The sequence below is a fragment of the Rhineura floridana genome, chromosome 4 (assembly GCF_030035675.1).
Source record: "Rhineura floridana isolate rRhiFlo1 chromosome 4, rRhiFlo1.hap2, whole genome shotgun sequence".
Classification (NCBI taxonomy): Eukaryota; Metazoa; Chordata; class Lepidosauria; order Squamata; family Rhineuridae; genus Rhineura; species Rhineura floridana.
The window spans coordinates 5,711,391-5,728,651 of NC_084483.1; the positions used below are offsets into that span (position 1 = coordinate 5,711,391).

Sequence of the window (17,261 nt, forward strand, 5' to 3'; positions counted from 1 at the left end):
GAGAGTGGCAAGATATCTGAAAGGCACTGCAAACTTAAAACTAAAGCTATCAGCTACTCAAGATCCTAAGCTTCTAGGATATGCTGATACTGACTGGGCTGGAGACACCAAAGATCGCAAGTCAGCCAGTGGAAATTTGTTCTACTATGGGCAGTCACTTATCTGCTGGACAAGTTGAAAGCAAGAGACTGTAGCACACTCATCTACTGAGGCTGAGTACGTATCAGCTGATGAAGCATGCAAGGAAATGCTGTGGCTACGCAAGCTTCTAGGAGACTTGGGCATATCTGAACCAGAGCCTATCAGAATACTTGAGGACAATCAAGCCTGCATATGACTCGCAGAATCAGAAGGGCAAAGTTCTTGCGTGAAGCACACTGATGTGAAGTAACACTACCTAAAGGACACAAGGTTGAAAGGACTTCTAGAGATGATCTACTGTCCAACAGAAGAGATGACAGCTGATGCTTTGACCACAGGGATCATCCATTCCAACCCCCATGCTCACAACAATATTCTCTACTTGCAGCTCCTGGTGGGCAGAAAGAGCAGTTACAAAAATATTTTTAAAACGTTGGTCAATGTTTTTGTCATTCCAAGAATTATTTTGAAATGCCTTACAGGGCGAATATACACTTTTGGACACGCTGAGAGAAAAAATCTGGATTTTGGCCCAGGCCAACAGTATCAGCACATAAATACTTAACAGTGATACTTACATACTACCAATGAAATCACAAAGTATTGCTCTAATATCAGTACAAGTTGTAATGATACATTTAGAATGCTGTGTGCATTCAAGGTCACCCTATCTCAAAAAGCATATTATAGATTAGGAGAAGGCAACTAAACTGATCAGAGCATTATATTCATTATAAAGATAGAGAAAAGTTCTTCTCCCTCTCTCATAATACTAGAACTTGTGGACATTCAAAGAAGCTGAATGTTGGAAGATTCAGGACAGACAAAAGGAAGTACTTCTTTACTCAGCGCATAGTTAAACTATGGAATTTGCTCCCACAAGATGCAGTAATGGCCACCAGCTTGGATGGGTTTAAAAGAAGATTAGACAAATTCATGGAGGACAGGGCTATCAATGGCTACTAGCCGTGATGGCTGTGCTCTGCCACCCTAGTCAGAGGCAGCATGCTTCTGAAAACCAGTTGCCGGAAGCCTCAGGAGGGGAGAGTGTTCTTGCACTCGGGTCCTGCTTGCGGGCTTCCCCCAGGCACCTGGTTGGCCACTGTGAGAACAGGATGCTGGACTACATGGGCCACTGGCCTGATCCAGCAGGCTCTTCTTATGTTCTTAAAGAGTTGGTCTTAATTTAGAAGAAGGAAGGCACTTCTCTCTTCAATCCCTCTGTACTGTTCCTTACTATATAAATCTCCATCATTCATGTTTCTCCTTCCCCCAACTGTCTTCCACCTTGTCCCAACAAGTGAGAATTAACTTTTTCCCCCCCTCATACACAATACTGGAACTTGGAATGATATCATGAATGATGGTAGGAGGTTTGGTAGAAATTAAATGAATCCCTTCTTTGTGCAACACGTGCTGTGTCCTGCACCTGATCGCATGTCAAGGGAGCAGTGCTCTTGTTTCCAGTCCTTGATAGCCTCCACAAATAGCAAAATACTCTTTTGCTATCAGTGGCACCAGTGGTGTAGAGGCATCATGCAAGGTTGCAACCCAGGCTTGTGTCCAGGCTTGTGCGTGCTTTCCCCGCTCTGTGATGCTGGGCTCTCCAACACTGGCAGCCTTCAGGAGGCAGCTGGATAGCCACCTGTCAGGTATGCTTTAAGTTTGATTCCTGCATTGAGCAGGGGGTTGGACTTGATGGCCTTATAGGCCCCTTCCAATTCTACGATTCTATGATCTGTGATTTGCACTATAGAAGGTTTCGGAGTCTGTGCAAACTTGGATGGGAGCAGCACAGATCCTCCCCCCCCCATATATGTGGTCTCATTACACGTGTCTACCTACTTTTTTGTACAAATTTGGGCTAGGAGAAAGTGTGGCTTATGGGTCAGGTGAACAGGTGGCAATGAATGGGTGAAGCAACGGTGCAATTTCTAGAAGTGTTTGGCATACATCCTCCTCTGGAAGGGGTTCACATTTTTGCCTGCCATTTATAATGTTTTCTTCCACCCTTTACTGTAGTGCTACTATCTGAATTTGCGCAGCTGACTCAGAAAGGTATCTCACAATTCAGTGGGGGTTACTTCCAACTAAGTGTTCATAGGCTTGCAACCCTGGACATCACATTTCATGATATATTCTCTTGTGTCATGCCAAATTTAACTTTGGAATATTTTACAAACACCATTCTAATTTTTTAAAAAATTTAGACTACAATCATTCCAGATTTTCCTGGGAGTAAGTTGATTGAACACAACTAGACTTATTTCTGAATAGGTGGCATAGAATTGTTTGTTCTGAAGTCCAGTTGTCATGAAAACAAACCCATCTAAAGATTACCAGACAGAAGGATGCATATTTAGAACTCAACATAATTATTTGGATATGTGGAGTACGATGCAAATCCATGCAACACAACTTTGAATCCAGCTAGGATTTTAGGATAAAAGTTAAAGATTTGGTTACACCAGTGTTTTATTGGATAATGTTTAGAGCATATGGCAAATTATTGGATGAGTCCTTCATGGAGTAATTTTCTTATTGTTTAAAATGCAGGGATTGTAGCTCGGGAATCATGCAATGACAGGACTGAATTGGTTTCAATTTTTTTAAAAAATAGATAGTTCTGGCTTTCAGAGTTAGGGATCAAAACCAGTAGTGTAGTGGCAAATTTAGAAGTGCAGGGTCCTTTCATGATAGTCACAACCACAGCCCTCCCTTTTTTACTGCTGGGTTGAGAATGATATCTTGTGAATGCCTTCTCCCACAACAACAGACATCCCTCGGAGTCAATCAGCATGAAAGGGGAGTGTGTTAGCTACAGAGAAGAGTCTTCTCAGTGGCTAACTCACCTCCTTTCACTCTCATTGGCTCCAGTCAGCAGGAAAGGACAAAGGAGCATATTAGAAGACTCTTGTCAGTGGCTAACACATTCCACTTTCATGCTCATCAGCTCATAGTATGCTGGAGACATAGGGACTCTGCTGGGACCCTGCTCCCAAAAAAGTAAAGGGTCTCATCCCTGAGACCCTGGATGATTACACCCCTGATTCAAAACATAAATCATAAAGACTCAAAGTTCCTGAAGTTGGTAAATGCTGACTTGACTCACACAATGTATTCTAGATAGATAATATAGGATGGGGCGGGGGAGGGCAGACAGATTTGCCACCGGGATGCAGATCCCATGGTGAATACAATTAGATAAAACCTGTTTTTTTGCCCAAACTTTTGGCTAATTATGCTCGTATGGCACTTGAGCAACTTTGGAAGCATCTTGGGGCGTGATAGTTAAGAACGATGGGGATGAATGCAGTATCAAAAGTCAGCAACAAAAGGGAAGCTGGGAATCCAAACCACAAGGGCAGTGAGGGGACCTCAAGAGTCAGCTGAGGGCAGCAGACCTGGAGATGCTCAAGAACTGGCAGGCTTGCTCTTCCTTCCCCAGCCAGGTGTTCCCTTTGTTCAATGGGAGGGCTGTGCAGCTGGTACTCTGAAGGTTTCAATTGTTATGTAGATTTGAATAAATGAGCAGAGATTGTCAATGGTCTGAGATGTGTGTATGCCAGTGTGTGTGTTTACCTAAGTGGCAGACTTTTACCCTGCATTGAGATCATTGAGACTTAAGACTTAGTGAAATAAGAAAAACTACTTTATTTATAGAAATACGTAGTAGATAGGAAAGGCATACCTAGTTCGAACTAACTAAGTTGGAGGTGCAATGCCCAGGCTTGGGAGTTGCCCTCATGGCTCAGGAGAAAGAGAGCAGAGACAAAGGTGTCTCCTCTCTCTTGGACAGCTTAAGAAGAGAAGAGGGGGAAAGGGTGGGAGGAGGAGAGGCAGATAAGCTTCCCTAAGCATATCTGTCTGGGACGGAAGGAAGTCAGTCAGAGCATTACAGGTAAAGGTAGTCAAGCCTAGCCATCTGGAGGACCCTAACTCTATCTCCCTTCTGGAACATGAACAAAAGAACAAAACAGGAGTTGCTCTTGCCCCACTTCCAACATCAGTGAAGCTTAAGTTATAAGGCAGGAAACAATCGAACAGACCTTGCCTCATATTTCCTTATGTTCCACTGGGAAGTTCAGTTTGGCCCCATGTCCTTATGTCACTGGATAGGTAATGGATTTTACTGGTGAATTGCTTCCGCCCACCATATTTTGCCTTCTTTCAGAGAAGTGTGATTTATTCTCATTGGCCAAAATCCAAGGAAACATATAGCTAGCTTTGCATGCCCAGTGCCACTTTGGACCTGTGCTTGTCAAATAGCAGTGTCCCATACCATAAGGCCCATCACTTTTGAAATGGTAAGAGCTTTCAAAAGTAGTTTGCAATGTGGCATGTGGGGGTTTGCCACTCAAGGTTGAAATGTCAAAAATCCCACTGGGCATCTCAAAATGCTCAAGGTGTGTCCTTCAAGTAAGTATCTCTTGATCCTGGCTATTGTTTCCAATACTCTATTTTGTTTCCTCTCAGTGTTGCTTTAAATGGTGTTGATTTGCAAGTCAGTTTCATTTTGAAAGAATACTGAGGCATTTCTGTTTACCGAATTGATGTTTTTTGCTGAATGATAAACCCTGAACTGAAAAAGATAAAGCAGGTGGGAACAATTTTTTTTCCTATTAAAGGAGCAATTATTTATTCAGCACAAATTGTCTGTGTACATAAGGGTTGGATTGTAAAAGAGAAATATTAATATTGCATTGCTGTGTATCCTCATTGTTTGCAAAATGTAAACTTTGTCTCTTGCACTGCAACAGAAAGATCTATAGCTCCAGGTAATTCTCTACCTGCCTACAAGCAAACATATCAAGAGCTGAAATAAATTGTACTTTCCAAGATAAATAACCTCATTTACACATTATCTGACTGAACTGAAATCTGGATACACAGGAGGAGTATTATTTATCTAGAATTACATGTATGGTAAAAAGTACAAGGTACAATTTGTGGGGGTGGGGGAGAAAAATCAAATAACTTTTTTTCTGAAACTTAAGAATTCTAACATGAAGCAAAATCTCATTATATTTTCCTTTGAAAATGCTCACATCTGTTAAGGGAACTGAGTTTCAGAACTTTGTTGAAGTTGGCTGTTGGCAAAATCTATTTCACAATGCACATAATTTCATTTGAGGTCATGGCAATTCATAAAACCACTACTGACCAAATAGATATAGGCATGTAGATACAGATATATGTGGTCTTTGTCCATGGAGGCAGGGGTGCATGGTGCCCAGTCCTTCCCTGTCCCAGATTGCAACCTGTTTACTTTGTCCCCTGGAACTCAATCAGAGCCATGGAGAACAAAATCTGTCAGTGCAATGGTAGAGCAAGTGGAAGGCCCCAGGTTCAATCCTTGGAAGCTGCAGGTAGGCCTGGAAAGATCCCTGGCTGAAATTCTCAAGAGCTGTTAGTTAGTGTACTGAGTTAGTCAGGCTAATAATGGTCTAACACAGTATAAGGCAGCTTCCTATGTCTTGAAAAATGGGAAACAAATTAACAAAAAATGAATAAAAAACAAGTTACAACTGATAGTAGTAGTAGTTTTTGGGGGAGGGATTTTGTTTCCCCAGGAGGTCCCTATTAGAGTGAGTTGAACTACCCACAATGAGTGCTGGAGGGCAGGTTTGTCTTCATGTGTAGACCTTACATTTCCCAGAATCAATGGAGTCCATTCACTTATATGTGTTATGGGCTTAGGGGTTGAGATAGATTTCTATGAGTCTCCTTCCAACCTCTGATCTGGAACCCTGAACTTGGAGCTGGGCTCTGCAATGGAGAAACCTGCTCCACTTGTCAGATGAGCCTCTTTTGCTAGTCTAATAGAGTGGCCAGGTGAGCTAATGGGGCTATCAAATGCCCATTAACTGGGCCAGGGAAATCCCGTTGTTATTGAAACTCTTCAGGAGAGCCCTCCCCCCCTCATGGGGCCTAAGAGAGGCTTGTGTTTTGAGTTGAGTCAGAGAAAAGGCTGGGAACTGAAGACACACAGAGAGGCTGCCTCCCTGCACCATGGCTTTAGGGTGCTTCCTATAAGTTTGCTGGAAAAGAAAGATCTGTTGGACTGCTGATGCTTCAAGCCCCTCCATTTTAAACTCAGGTTGGAACGTGTGTAAATAAATAAATCATATTTCATAAAAGCACCACAGATTCCGCTCACCTTCTTTCCAAGGAAACCAAACCCTGGGCAATTGCAGGAACCCCTGGAGTTCTCTCACCAGTCAGAGATTGGGGTGATGCGCAACATATTTCAACACTGGAAAAAAGCCAAGGTGTACACTTGAGGACATCCCTGGAGTGGAAGCTTAACCCAGCTGCTTATCCCTGGCGTCCCCAGCCATTGAAAATCAAGCCAGTGAGGGGGAAAGTGGCTCCTCTCTGCACAGGCTATGCTTCGCTCCTTTTCCACACAATGCGATGGAGATATTGGGGAACTGACTTTTGTAGGGAGAAATTCTGATTATCTACTTGAATGCCCTAGGCATCAATACAGAAATCGTGGTTTTAAAATTGTGAAAACAAAATGTATAAAGGGAAAATGACAGGAACTATAAAAATTAACAAATACCACCTCTGGGAACATAACATAAAAGTATTTTCATGTGTTGAGAATTCAAATGTGTGGCTTACACTGTGTAAATCCATGGAAGATGCTGGCTATGAACTTTGCTTCAAAGAATCATGAAGTCCTGGGTCAACTACTTGGAATCAGACTCTGCATCACTGATGTGTTTTTCTCTATTATTTATAGTGTGAAACGTAACTCTAGGAAGGTACATAGATCAGCTTAGGTCTCTACGCAGCATAGCTAGGCATGGCTATTCAAGTGAAGACATTGTCGCAAGAATTTGACATGCCCCCTGAGACCCCTTAAGTAATCCTGGAGTGGGCTTACTACTTGCACTAGAACTGTTTCCTAGATGGGGACTGGGCCAGTAAATGGGCCTTCCTATGGGGAGGTTGAAGAGCGGGCTCAGTCTGTTCATGCCCGCCCAGATGACGATGCTTCCTTGGTGACAGGGGTGCAGTTTGTCTGGCAGTTCTTCTCCAAGCTTCATCTCGTCCCACTTTTCCAACTCCTGCGGCACTGGGAGAGGGCAGAAGGCAGATCTGGGGCCATGGCAGGATGATGGGAGGGTTTGCCATAGCCTGTGTCTTGGGAGTTTGGCTGTCATTGGGCAAACTGCTGGTCTTCCTCAGTTCCACCCCCTCCGCATTGCAGACAACTGGACCCCTCCCTTGGATTCCAGTTTTCCTCCACCTCTGTTCCACTCTGCCAAGAGTTCTCCATAGGGTTCATGACACACTGATAACTGCTATAAATATAATAAAAAGCTGAATGTACATGATGCAAACGCCAATAACTGATAACATTTTAGTCATCTGGTTTCTCATCGTTGTCCTTCCAAGTACTGTTTGAAAAACTGCTTGAGTATGTATCACTTGTATGAATCTATACATCTACTCAGGCATTGAATGCATGCTAATATAGAACACAAAGAGCCATTTTACCTCTGTTTGGACCATTTTTACTGATGTATATATGCACGTATGTAATTGTGATTAACAAAACGGAGGTTTTTATTGTATTACCAAAATGTTTCAGCTTCCGCCTTCATCAGCTCCTAACATACAAAGGCTGTTACCAAGGTGGCACTTACAGAGCTTTGAGGATGGAATGCTCAAATTAGGAGGCTAGACTGTTGGTGAGAGCTGTGCTTAAGCCACCTATTACCGATCCTGGGTCTCACCCTTGTCACTCCAAACGCTGTATCACCTGTGTGTACCTCAGGGACACAGCTACTTTTACAAGCACTAGGACAGGCATCAAACAGAACATCACCCTGCGGGTCCTGCAATATAATTTGTCATCGAATGCAAAAGACCAGGATGTCATATCCAATTGTTATTGTTATGTGCCTCCAAGTCGACTACGACTTATGACGACCTTATGAATCATTGACCTCCAAGAGCATCTGTCATGAACCACCCTGTTCAGATCCCGTAAGTTCAGGTCTGTGGCTTCCTTTATGGAATCAATTCATCTCTTGTTTGGCCTTCCTCTTTTTCTACTCCCTTCTGTTTTTCCCAGCATTATTATCTTTTCTAATGAATCATGTCTTCTCATTATGTGTCCAAAGTATGATAACCTCAGTTTCATCATTTTCGCTTCTAGTGACCTTCAGAAACCACAAATTGGCAATCTTAACAAAAAAAGTGCAGTTGCAAAACATTTCAACACTGGGGGTCACAGCCTGTTGGACTTTTCTATAACAGCTATAGAGATGCCAACAGATCCAGCACCACTGACTGAAAGGGAGAACTTTGGATATACTCTCTGGACACATTGGCACCACATGGCCTGAACCTGGAGGACAGTACCAGCATCACTTAGCTTCTGCAAAGGAGAAGCCCCTCTGAGCATTCCATCCTCAAAGCTCTATAACTGTCACCTTGGTAGCAGCATTTGTATGTTGGCAGCTGATGAAGGCGGCAGCCGAAACATTTTGTTAATATAATAAAAACCTCTGTTTGGTTAATCACTATTACGTGTATATATTTGTTTGTGCAATCCTCGCCTGCTGTCTGAAGTGGTATACTTCAAGAAACACTTGACCTTGCGATCTGTTGTTGTACTGATGATGCCTAACTGAACCTATCATGGCAGTGATCAGGTCATACCTGGCTATGAGCAGTGCTCAACGGAAAGAACTTGAAATAAATGGGCAAAAATGTTTTCCTGGAAGGAGGAAAGTTTCCCCAGAACTAAAATACAAGAAAGAGGAAAGTAGAACAAATCCTCATCACATCAATTTGGTTTCAAATAGACTTTTATAAATGGCTTATTCAAAGTGTTTATATTTCCTATAACATCTTTGTTTGATAGATGGGGGGGTATTTTTTTAAAAAAAATTAAGCAGTTCTATTGAATTGTTAAATTTTTAAATGGACAAAACTGGCGAGGACATAAAAACCCTATTCAGACATTACAGTTTTCAACTCGAGGAGGGGAGGGGGACCACATGCATCAGTCCCACTCCCAATGCCACTGTGTATGCTGGTTCCATCTCCAAGCTTCTTTCATTGATCAGGAAGGTCTAAAAGGGATTTCCATGAGGGTTTGGTTGAACATACTACTTAGAAGCCTCCCTGTAGCTGAGAACCTTACATTATTGCAAGGAGGCTTCTAAGTGCATTCGACCAAACGTTCTTAGAATACTCCTTCAGACCTTCCCACTCAATGCAGGATGGTCAGGAATAGGCAGAGCCAACACATACAGGTGGGGGGGGCAGGGCTGGCGTTCCTGGCCCCACATCCCCTACTTGTGCACCAAATCCCTGTTCAGGCATCATTCCTGAAAAAGGTTAAACTCTTCCTCAAATGTGTTCCAAGAACCTGAAAAGTCCTGATTTGACCCTCCCTCTAATGCAGTGATTCTCAAACGGTGCGCCCAGGCACACTGGTGCACCCTAAGAGGTGGCTAGGTGTGCCTCAAATATTATGAAAGTATATTTTAAAAATGAGAAGAAACCCATTTGTATAGGGTAATAGTTTTCTATAGTTTAAGTTATCTTTATTCATAGTTTAAAATATATTAATATATTTTTAATTTTGTACACGAAGTGCGCCAGAGAATTTTTATATGTTTTACAGTGCGCCGCGAACCAAAAAAGTTTGAGAACCACTGCTCTAATGTATGTCGTGTATACATTTTCAGGTGGTACCTGTGTAGTCAATCCCACAGATCTCTTTTGCTCAGTTCCGGGCCGTTTATCTTTACTCAGCTCCACTTCCAAATACAAAGTGACCATTGCAGAAGTGAAGAGACGCTTGTCCCCACCAGAATGCCTCAATGCCTCTCTTTTGGGAGGGATTTTGAGAAGGTAAGGCAAAGCTATGTGCAACTGTATGGGACCAATACAGAGACACTTTAGATGGACTCAGTGGGGCCTTTTATGGAATGTAATTGTGCTTGCTCACCTTGCAGAGGCACAAAAATGACGACTTCCTTAGACCTTTTTGTACCGAAGGGCTTGTCCACACATGACCAAATATCTCTGCAAATATACTCCAGTCCTTTTTCCTTTGAATTTGGTTAGAGAACAATTCAAGCGGCAAAGTTGGAGTTTTCTGGATGTACCAGTGCGTGTTCCAAGTGTTTGTAGCCCTGCCTTCTAATTTCAGACTCCTACTCCCTTCATTTGCGAATGAACTGGGTATGTGTGAGGTGGCTTGACTTGTACATGAGAGCCTTTTAAAAAATTCTTTTTTAAAAATTCTCCCAGGAACGAAACACACAGTTGGGCACTTCCAGAGTAATGAGAAAAAAGAACAGAGAGCCAGACTCTCCATTGATTATTTTTTGGACATCTAGAAATCCGTACATCCTTAAAATTGATGTTCCAAATTTTTAATGTGGCTTGCTTGTGCAGTTTTATCTTTTTGCCTGAGGGATCAAAAGAATATAGCCACACTCCTCTGTTAAGAAGTATGCCGGAAATAGTTGGAATATTTTCCAAACAGTGCTGAAAAAGAAAGGAAAGCATGGAGTAAGTAGTGGGCATGGAAAGGGGATTAGCAGAAAGTGATGATTGATCCACCAACCCCAAAACACTGCAACAATTCATCTGCAACCCTGGAGGAAAAAGTTTGGAGACTGGTTTCCCCCAGTTTATTGGATTATCCATGTATTGGGAAGCCTGAATTTATAGGGGGAAAGCACTGAGATTGATGCTCTTTGAGGGACACATTGTTGTTGTTATGTGCCTTGAAGTCGATTACGACTTACGGTGACCCTATGAATCAGTGACCTCCAACAGCATCTGTTGTGAACCACCCTGTTCAGATCTTGTAAGTTCAGGTCTGTGGCTTCCTTTATGGAATCAATCCATCTCTTCTTTGGCCTTCCTCTTTTTCTACTCCCTTCTGTTTTTCTCAGCATTATTGTCTTTTCTAGTGAATCATGTCTTCTCATTAAGTCTCCAAAGTATGATAACCTCAATTTCATCATTTTAGCTTCTAGTGATAGTTCTGGTTTAATTTGTTCTAACACCCCATTATTTGTCTTCTTCGCAGTCCATGGTATGCACAAAGCTCTCCTCCAACACCACATTCCAAATGAGTTGATTTTCCTCCTATCCTCTTTTTCACTGTCCAACTTTCACATCCATACATAGAGATCAGGAATACAGTGGTCTGAATGATCCTGGCTTTAGTGTTAAGTGATACATCTTTGCATTTGAGAACCTTTTCAAGTTCTGTCACAGCTGCCCTCCCCAGTCCTAGCCTTCTTCTGATTTCTTTACTATTGTCTCCATTTGGATTAATGACTGTGCCAAGGTATTGATAATCCTTGACAAGTTAATGTCCTTGTTGTCAACTTTAAAGTTACATAAATCTTCTGTTATCATTACTTTAGTCTTCTTCACATTCAGCTGTAGTCCTACTTTTGTGCTTTCCTCTTTAACTTTCATCAGCATTCATTTCAAATCATTAGTGGTTTCTGCTAAGAGTATGGTATTGTCTGCATATCTATCGATATTTCTCCCTCCAATTTTCACACTTCTATCTTGGTCCAATCCTGCTTTCTCTATGATATGTTCTGCGTATAGATTAAATAAACAGGGTAATAAAATACACCCCTGTCTCACACCCTTTCCGATGGGGAACCAATTGGTTTCTCCATATTCTGTCCTTACAGTAGCCTCTTGTGCAGAGTATAGGTTGCGCTTCAGGACAATCAGATGCTGTGGCACCCCCATTTATTTTAAAGCATTCCATAGTTTTTCAGGAGCTACACAGTCAAAGGCTTTGCTGTATTCTATAAAGCACAAAGGCATCTGAAATTCCTTGGTCCATTCCATTATCCAACTTCTGTTTGCAATATGATCTCTGATGCCTCTTCCATTTCTAAATCCAGCTTGGGCATCTGGCATTTCTCACTACATATATGGTAAGAGCTTTTGTTGTAGAATCTTAAGCATTACTTTACTTGCATGGAATATTAAGGCAAAAATTTGACAATTACTGCATTCCCTGGGATCCCCTTTCTTTGGAATTGGGATGTATATGGAACGATTCCAGTCTGTGGGCCATTGTTTAGTTTTCCATTTTTGTTGACATATTTTTGTCAAAATTTGGACTGATTCAGTCTCAGTAACTTGTAGCAACTCTATTGGTATGCTATCTGTTCCTGGTGATTTGTTTCTTCCTAGTATTTTAAGAGCAGCTTTCACCTCACATTCTAAAATTTCTGGTTCATCATACGGTTCCTCCGTGAATGAATCTGTCATCCGGGCATCTCTTCTATAGAGTTCTTCAGTGTATTGCTTCTATCTTCCTTTTATTTTATCTCGGTCAGTCAGTGTGTTTCCCTGTTGATTGTTCAACATCCCTATCCTTGGTTTAAATTTCCCTTTTATTTCTGTAATTGTTCTCTAATCTAATCTAAGGAATATGTAATGTGGGCAAATTAAATGGGAATGAAAACAGCTGCAAACACACAGTAAACTCCAGTGGGGACAAGCTATAAGGCTCTTTCATGGGAAATGGCACATTGACCAGATACAAGAAAATAGCACCTCCTCTGGAATCTTGTTTCCTGCATGATTGCTTCATTGGACTTTACGATGTGGGGTGAGCGGGTCTTGCTCACCTTGATAGAAATCTCTGTTAACTGAGTCAAAGTAACTTATTTACGTCCTTCCTATTAGTATCCATCAGAAGGTTCCTTCTGAAACCCTAAGCCCATGAGGAAAAGAGGACTATGTGTGTAGTGCTATATTTTGTTTGATATTCCCTTGTAGCAATAAGTAAAGACAGAGTGCCCAGCACCTTGGATACCACCATGTCTCAAACTCTTTAGTTATACCTGTATACTTTCCGTTCCTCAGCTAATATTATTTCCAGGGGAGTGATTTTAGAGACGAGAGGATTTTCCCGCTTCCATTGCTTTATTTGCTTCTCTACTTTGTTCTGCTCTGCATTTCACTTCTCCTGAATTCCAGTTCAGCTAGAAGCATTTGTAAAATATAATTTAGAGCATGTGACATTTTCCATGGGCTTGTTATTTTCACTTCTTTGCATCTTCCCTTCTTTTTTAAGCAATGCCTATACGTACATGGCTAAAACACTGAGAAAAAGCAATCTCGATATGACTGCATCAAGTTTCTTTTTGTGTGGTCCTTTCCCAATGTGCCTATAGATTGGTAAAATACTGCACAACATGAATCCTGTTATAACTGTAGGTACTGTCACACCGCATTTGCTTTTTTGTGGTGTTTTATCAATGAACACAGGATTTATTTTATTCATATGTATTTAGTATTAAATTTATATTCCACATCTTCCATCAAAGGAACCCAGGGTGGCAATGTATGATGATGATGGGCGGACACACAACTGAACTGAAATCACTGACTATGGCAGCATACACGCCATGCATTTAAAGCATATTTAAAGCACCCCCCAAGAATCCTGGGAACTGTAGTTTACCCCTCACAGAGCAACACTTCCCAGCACCCTTAACAAACTATAGTTCCCATGATTTTTTTTGAGGGTGTGTGTGCTTTGAATGTACTTTAAAGCTACGGTGTGTGTATACAGCCTGTGCATGCATGCAAAGCATGCTGTAAAAATCTGGAAATTACAAAGGAACAAGGGGGGGGGATAATGTATCAGTTTCACTTTGGAAACAAGACCAAATAATTTGGAACTCCAAAATCTGGGGAGAAATTTGGATAAAAAAACTTTTGGAAGCACCTCTAAGTGATCTGCACCATGCAATCAATTTGGTGGGAAGGATTAAGCTCACTGCCCAGTTGTACTATGGCCCAGATTCAACTGCCATTTGCAATGGTTCTTGTGGGAAGAGGAAAAGACAAAGTCATGGATCTCCCACATAACATGTCATTTGGCCCTTAGCAATCTCCTTTTCCAGCTCCAACCCATAGGATTTTCTGTCAACTCCTGCCAAAAGATTCTTGAGCTGCAACCTGGGAGCATGCCACTTAGGTAGACATGTGAGGGTTTTTTGTTTTTTTAAAAAAATAAAGCTGAAAAAGGATAACAATGAATCTATGTCTTTCCACCCCTCCACCCCTTTTCCTCACAGAGCAAAATCCAAGAATGGAGGACGTTGCTTACGAGAAAAATTGGACAGACTGGGGCTCAATCTGCCTGCAGGGAGAAGGAAAGCAGCCAATGTCACTCTCCTAACATCCCTAGTAGAAGGTAGGTTTTGCAGTATTGTGATGTAAATATTTACTTGTTGACGTTTGATTTTTGTTCCAAGGTTTTCAATAGCTTTTGTGACTTTATACCAAAAGAGAAGGTTCTTTGAAATCATTCAAAAAATTGCTAGTAAAGATGGGAACTGTACAAGTGCCAGGATGTGTCTCAAATGCTCACATCCTTCAAAGACCCCTGTTTCCCCCCTTTCAGTGGAGAGAGAAAGAGATAATTTGAAAGTCAGCTTATCAGGGCTGCTTTCAGTCTGGATCCTTAGCAGGATGCAGTCAGATACAGAAATGCCTAGGACCTAAGTAAATAAATGGCTAACAAGAAACCAGTGAAAAGTTTTGATTTCCACCCTCACCAAAAGCACAGAATTCTCTATGTGTACGGATATAGCAATAAAAGTAGATAGAGATTTATTTATTAAAATGCATGCACCCCAGCTTTTGACTCAGACAGTGCAATTTGACCATTAAAAAACACTATAGAATATCTAAAACAATAATAACGACAAAACAGCACCCAAAAATAAGACCAAGAAAAGCCAGCAGAGTGGACTAAAGAGGCCAGCAGGTGAAGAACAAAACAGAGAGCTCCAAATGCTCTCTAGAACAACATTGCCTTTGCTGGGTGTCTACCAATTTCCGTGGAAGGAGTGAGACGAGCCTTTCTTGGGAGCAAGTTCCATAATGTTGGCCCCACTGTTGAGAAGGCCTTGTCCTGAGTAGCCACTTAGCAGATCTCCAATGGCAGGGCACACAGAATGTAGTCCCTGAGAAAGTTCTTAATATGTGCCAGGGGCAGTGGCAGCTATTCCGCTTCTAAGATTATACAATGAAATTAGCTTTCAGTCTCTTACTTTGCTTGGAGTACTTTTCCTTAATGATCCAATGCAATGATCAATGTAGATCTCTGTGTGTTGCCCTTCCGCTAGATCCACTATTTTCTGTGCACATACATGGACAAATATACTAATTATGCTGTAATGTAAAGAATTTCTTTTGCTGACCTTTCCTTCTTGGTTGCTATACCAAGACTAAAGGGGAGTGTGTTAGCTACTGAGAAGAGTCTTCTCAGTGGCTGACTCTCCTCCTTTAACTCTGATTAGCTCCAATCAGCAAGAAAGGACACTGAGGATATAGGGATCCTGCTGCCAAAAAAGTAAGGGGTTTAAGACCCCCTAGGACCCTGGACAACTACACCCCTGAGCATGGGTATTGCTAGGGGTGCACCTATGATACATAGCCTCCCTTTTTTCTGAGTGCCCAGAGTGTTTCTGGGTGGGTATTCATTTGAGGGAAATTGAATTAGAAGGTTTCAGGATTGTTGGTTAAGATATTTATCTGGGGAAATAATTTAAGATGAGTATCTAGAGATGATTGTGGGGGTAATGAATGGGGGAATTGAAGGGGAATTGAATTTATTTGAAGTAGGTTCTGTTGGAAAACTAACTGTGAGTAAATGAATTAAAGGCGAACTGATGTGGGATGAAGTGCAAATTAATTGAAGAATTTTCCTGGGGTGATTTGGATGGGAAATTAGGTGGGCTGCCTTCTGTGACATACACATTCTAAATCTGCATCTATACATATAAATTTGCATCTGAAAATGTTATGTAAATTTGTGTCTAACGCGCCGAATCATTTTTAAAGTACCCAGCAATGTCCCTGATTTGTGGTAGGTCCAAATGAGTGAGCAGTCCTTTTTGCGTCTAACTCAGGCCAAGGAGGGCTTTATAGGTCATGAGCACTTGGGTATGCCACACCCTAAAATACAAGTACAAAACTTTCACTAATAAGCAAATAGTGTTTGGCAAAAAGGAGGTCTATGGAAGCAAGATATAAGTATGGATAAGTAAGATGTTACACGTGGGAGTTATCCCATTTTTCCTTGACGTTCGGCTTGTGATGTAAGTTAGACTGATAGAAAGCAAAGAGCAGAAAGTTGCTGAGAAAGGCTTTGTACTCAAATCTCTGTTAAAGTTCCATTGCACCTCATTGATATGAAATGCTTCCTAGGTACATTCATTAATGCATTTATCCCCCACCCGACTAAAGCAATAAAAAAGGGGGGGAATAACTTTCCATCAAGTTACGCTTACCTCCCACAACCCTAAATAGGACTTAGAAGGTGGCCAACTTTAATCAGATTCTTCAGTGGGTTACTCAGAAAATGCATTAACATATTAAGCAACATGATCCAATTTTAATGAGGGAGGCTACAAATTAACTTTTACACTTGAGGCTGTTTTAGTTCTGATGCAAATGAAAAGAAAACATCAAAAAATTAACCTTTCCTACTACCAACGACTGCTAATTTCTGAAATTGCATTGTTTTCAACATCTCAATAAGGCACCTGTGATGAGGTTGTGGCACAATGAACGGTTATTTAAGTTAGGGACACTGGAAGCTGCCTTATGTTGAGTTAGGCTATTGGTCCATCTAGCTCAGTATTGTTGACACTGACGGCAGGAACTCTTCAGAATTTTAGAGAAGAGACTTTCCTAACCCTTCTTGGAGATGTCAAGAATTGAACGTGGGACCTACTACATGCAAAATATGTGTTCTACCACTAGCTAGCCCCAGTGGAGACTTGAACAAGCAACTGCACAAGGAACAGATCAGTCACTCATCTGTTGGCTCTGTCTGGGAAGGCAGGACACTAACAGGGAATTTTAAGGAGATGAGGTCTCATACCAGAGACTCTGGCAGCAAGGTCTATGCATCTTGCTCCCTCTCCACCAGGGTAGCCAAACTGCTTAATTCCCATGTGGGAGACCTTTGAGCTGAACTATAACTCCCATTACCCCTGACCATTGGCCATGCTTGCTGGGTCTGATGGGAGTTGTAGTTCATCAACACCTAGAGAGCCAAAGGTTCCCCA

General features: G+C 41.7%; 1 protein-coding gene across 1 annotated transcript in view; it reads left to right on the forward strand.

The window, feature by feature from the left end:
* Window positions 1-17,261, forward strand: part of TFAP2D (transcription factor AP-2 delta) — a 60,465-nt gene that overhangs the window by 16,474 nt on the left and 26,730 nt on the right. The window contains exons 4-5 of the mRNA XM_061626157.1: window positions 9,861-10,026; window positions 14,256-14,374. Coding sequence (XP_061482141.1) covers window positions 9,861-10,026; window positions 14,256-14,374 — 285 coding nt within the window. The remainder of the gene's footprint in view (window positions 1-9,860; window positions 10,027-14,255; window positions 14,375-17,261) is intronic.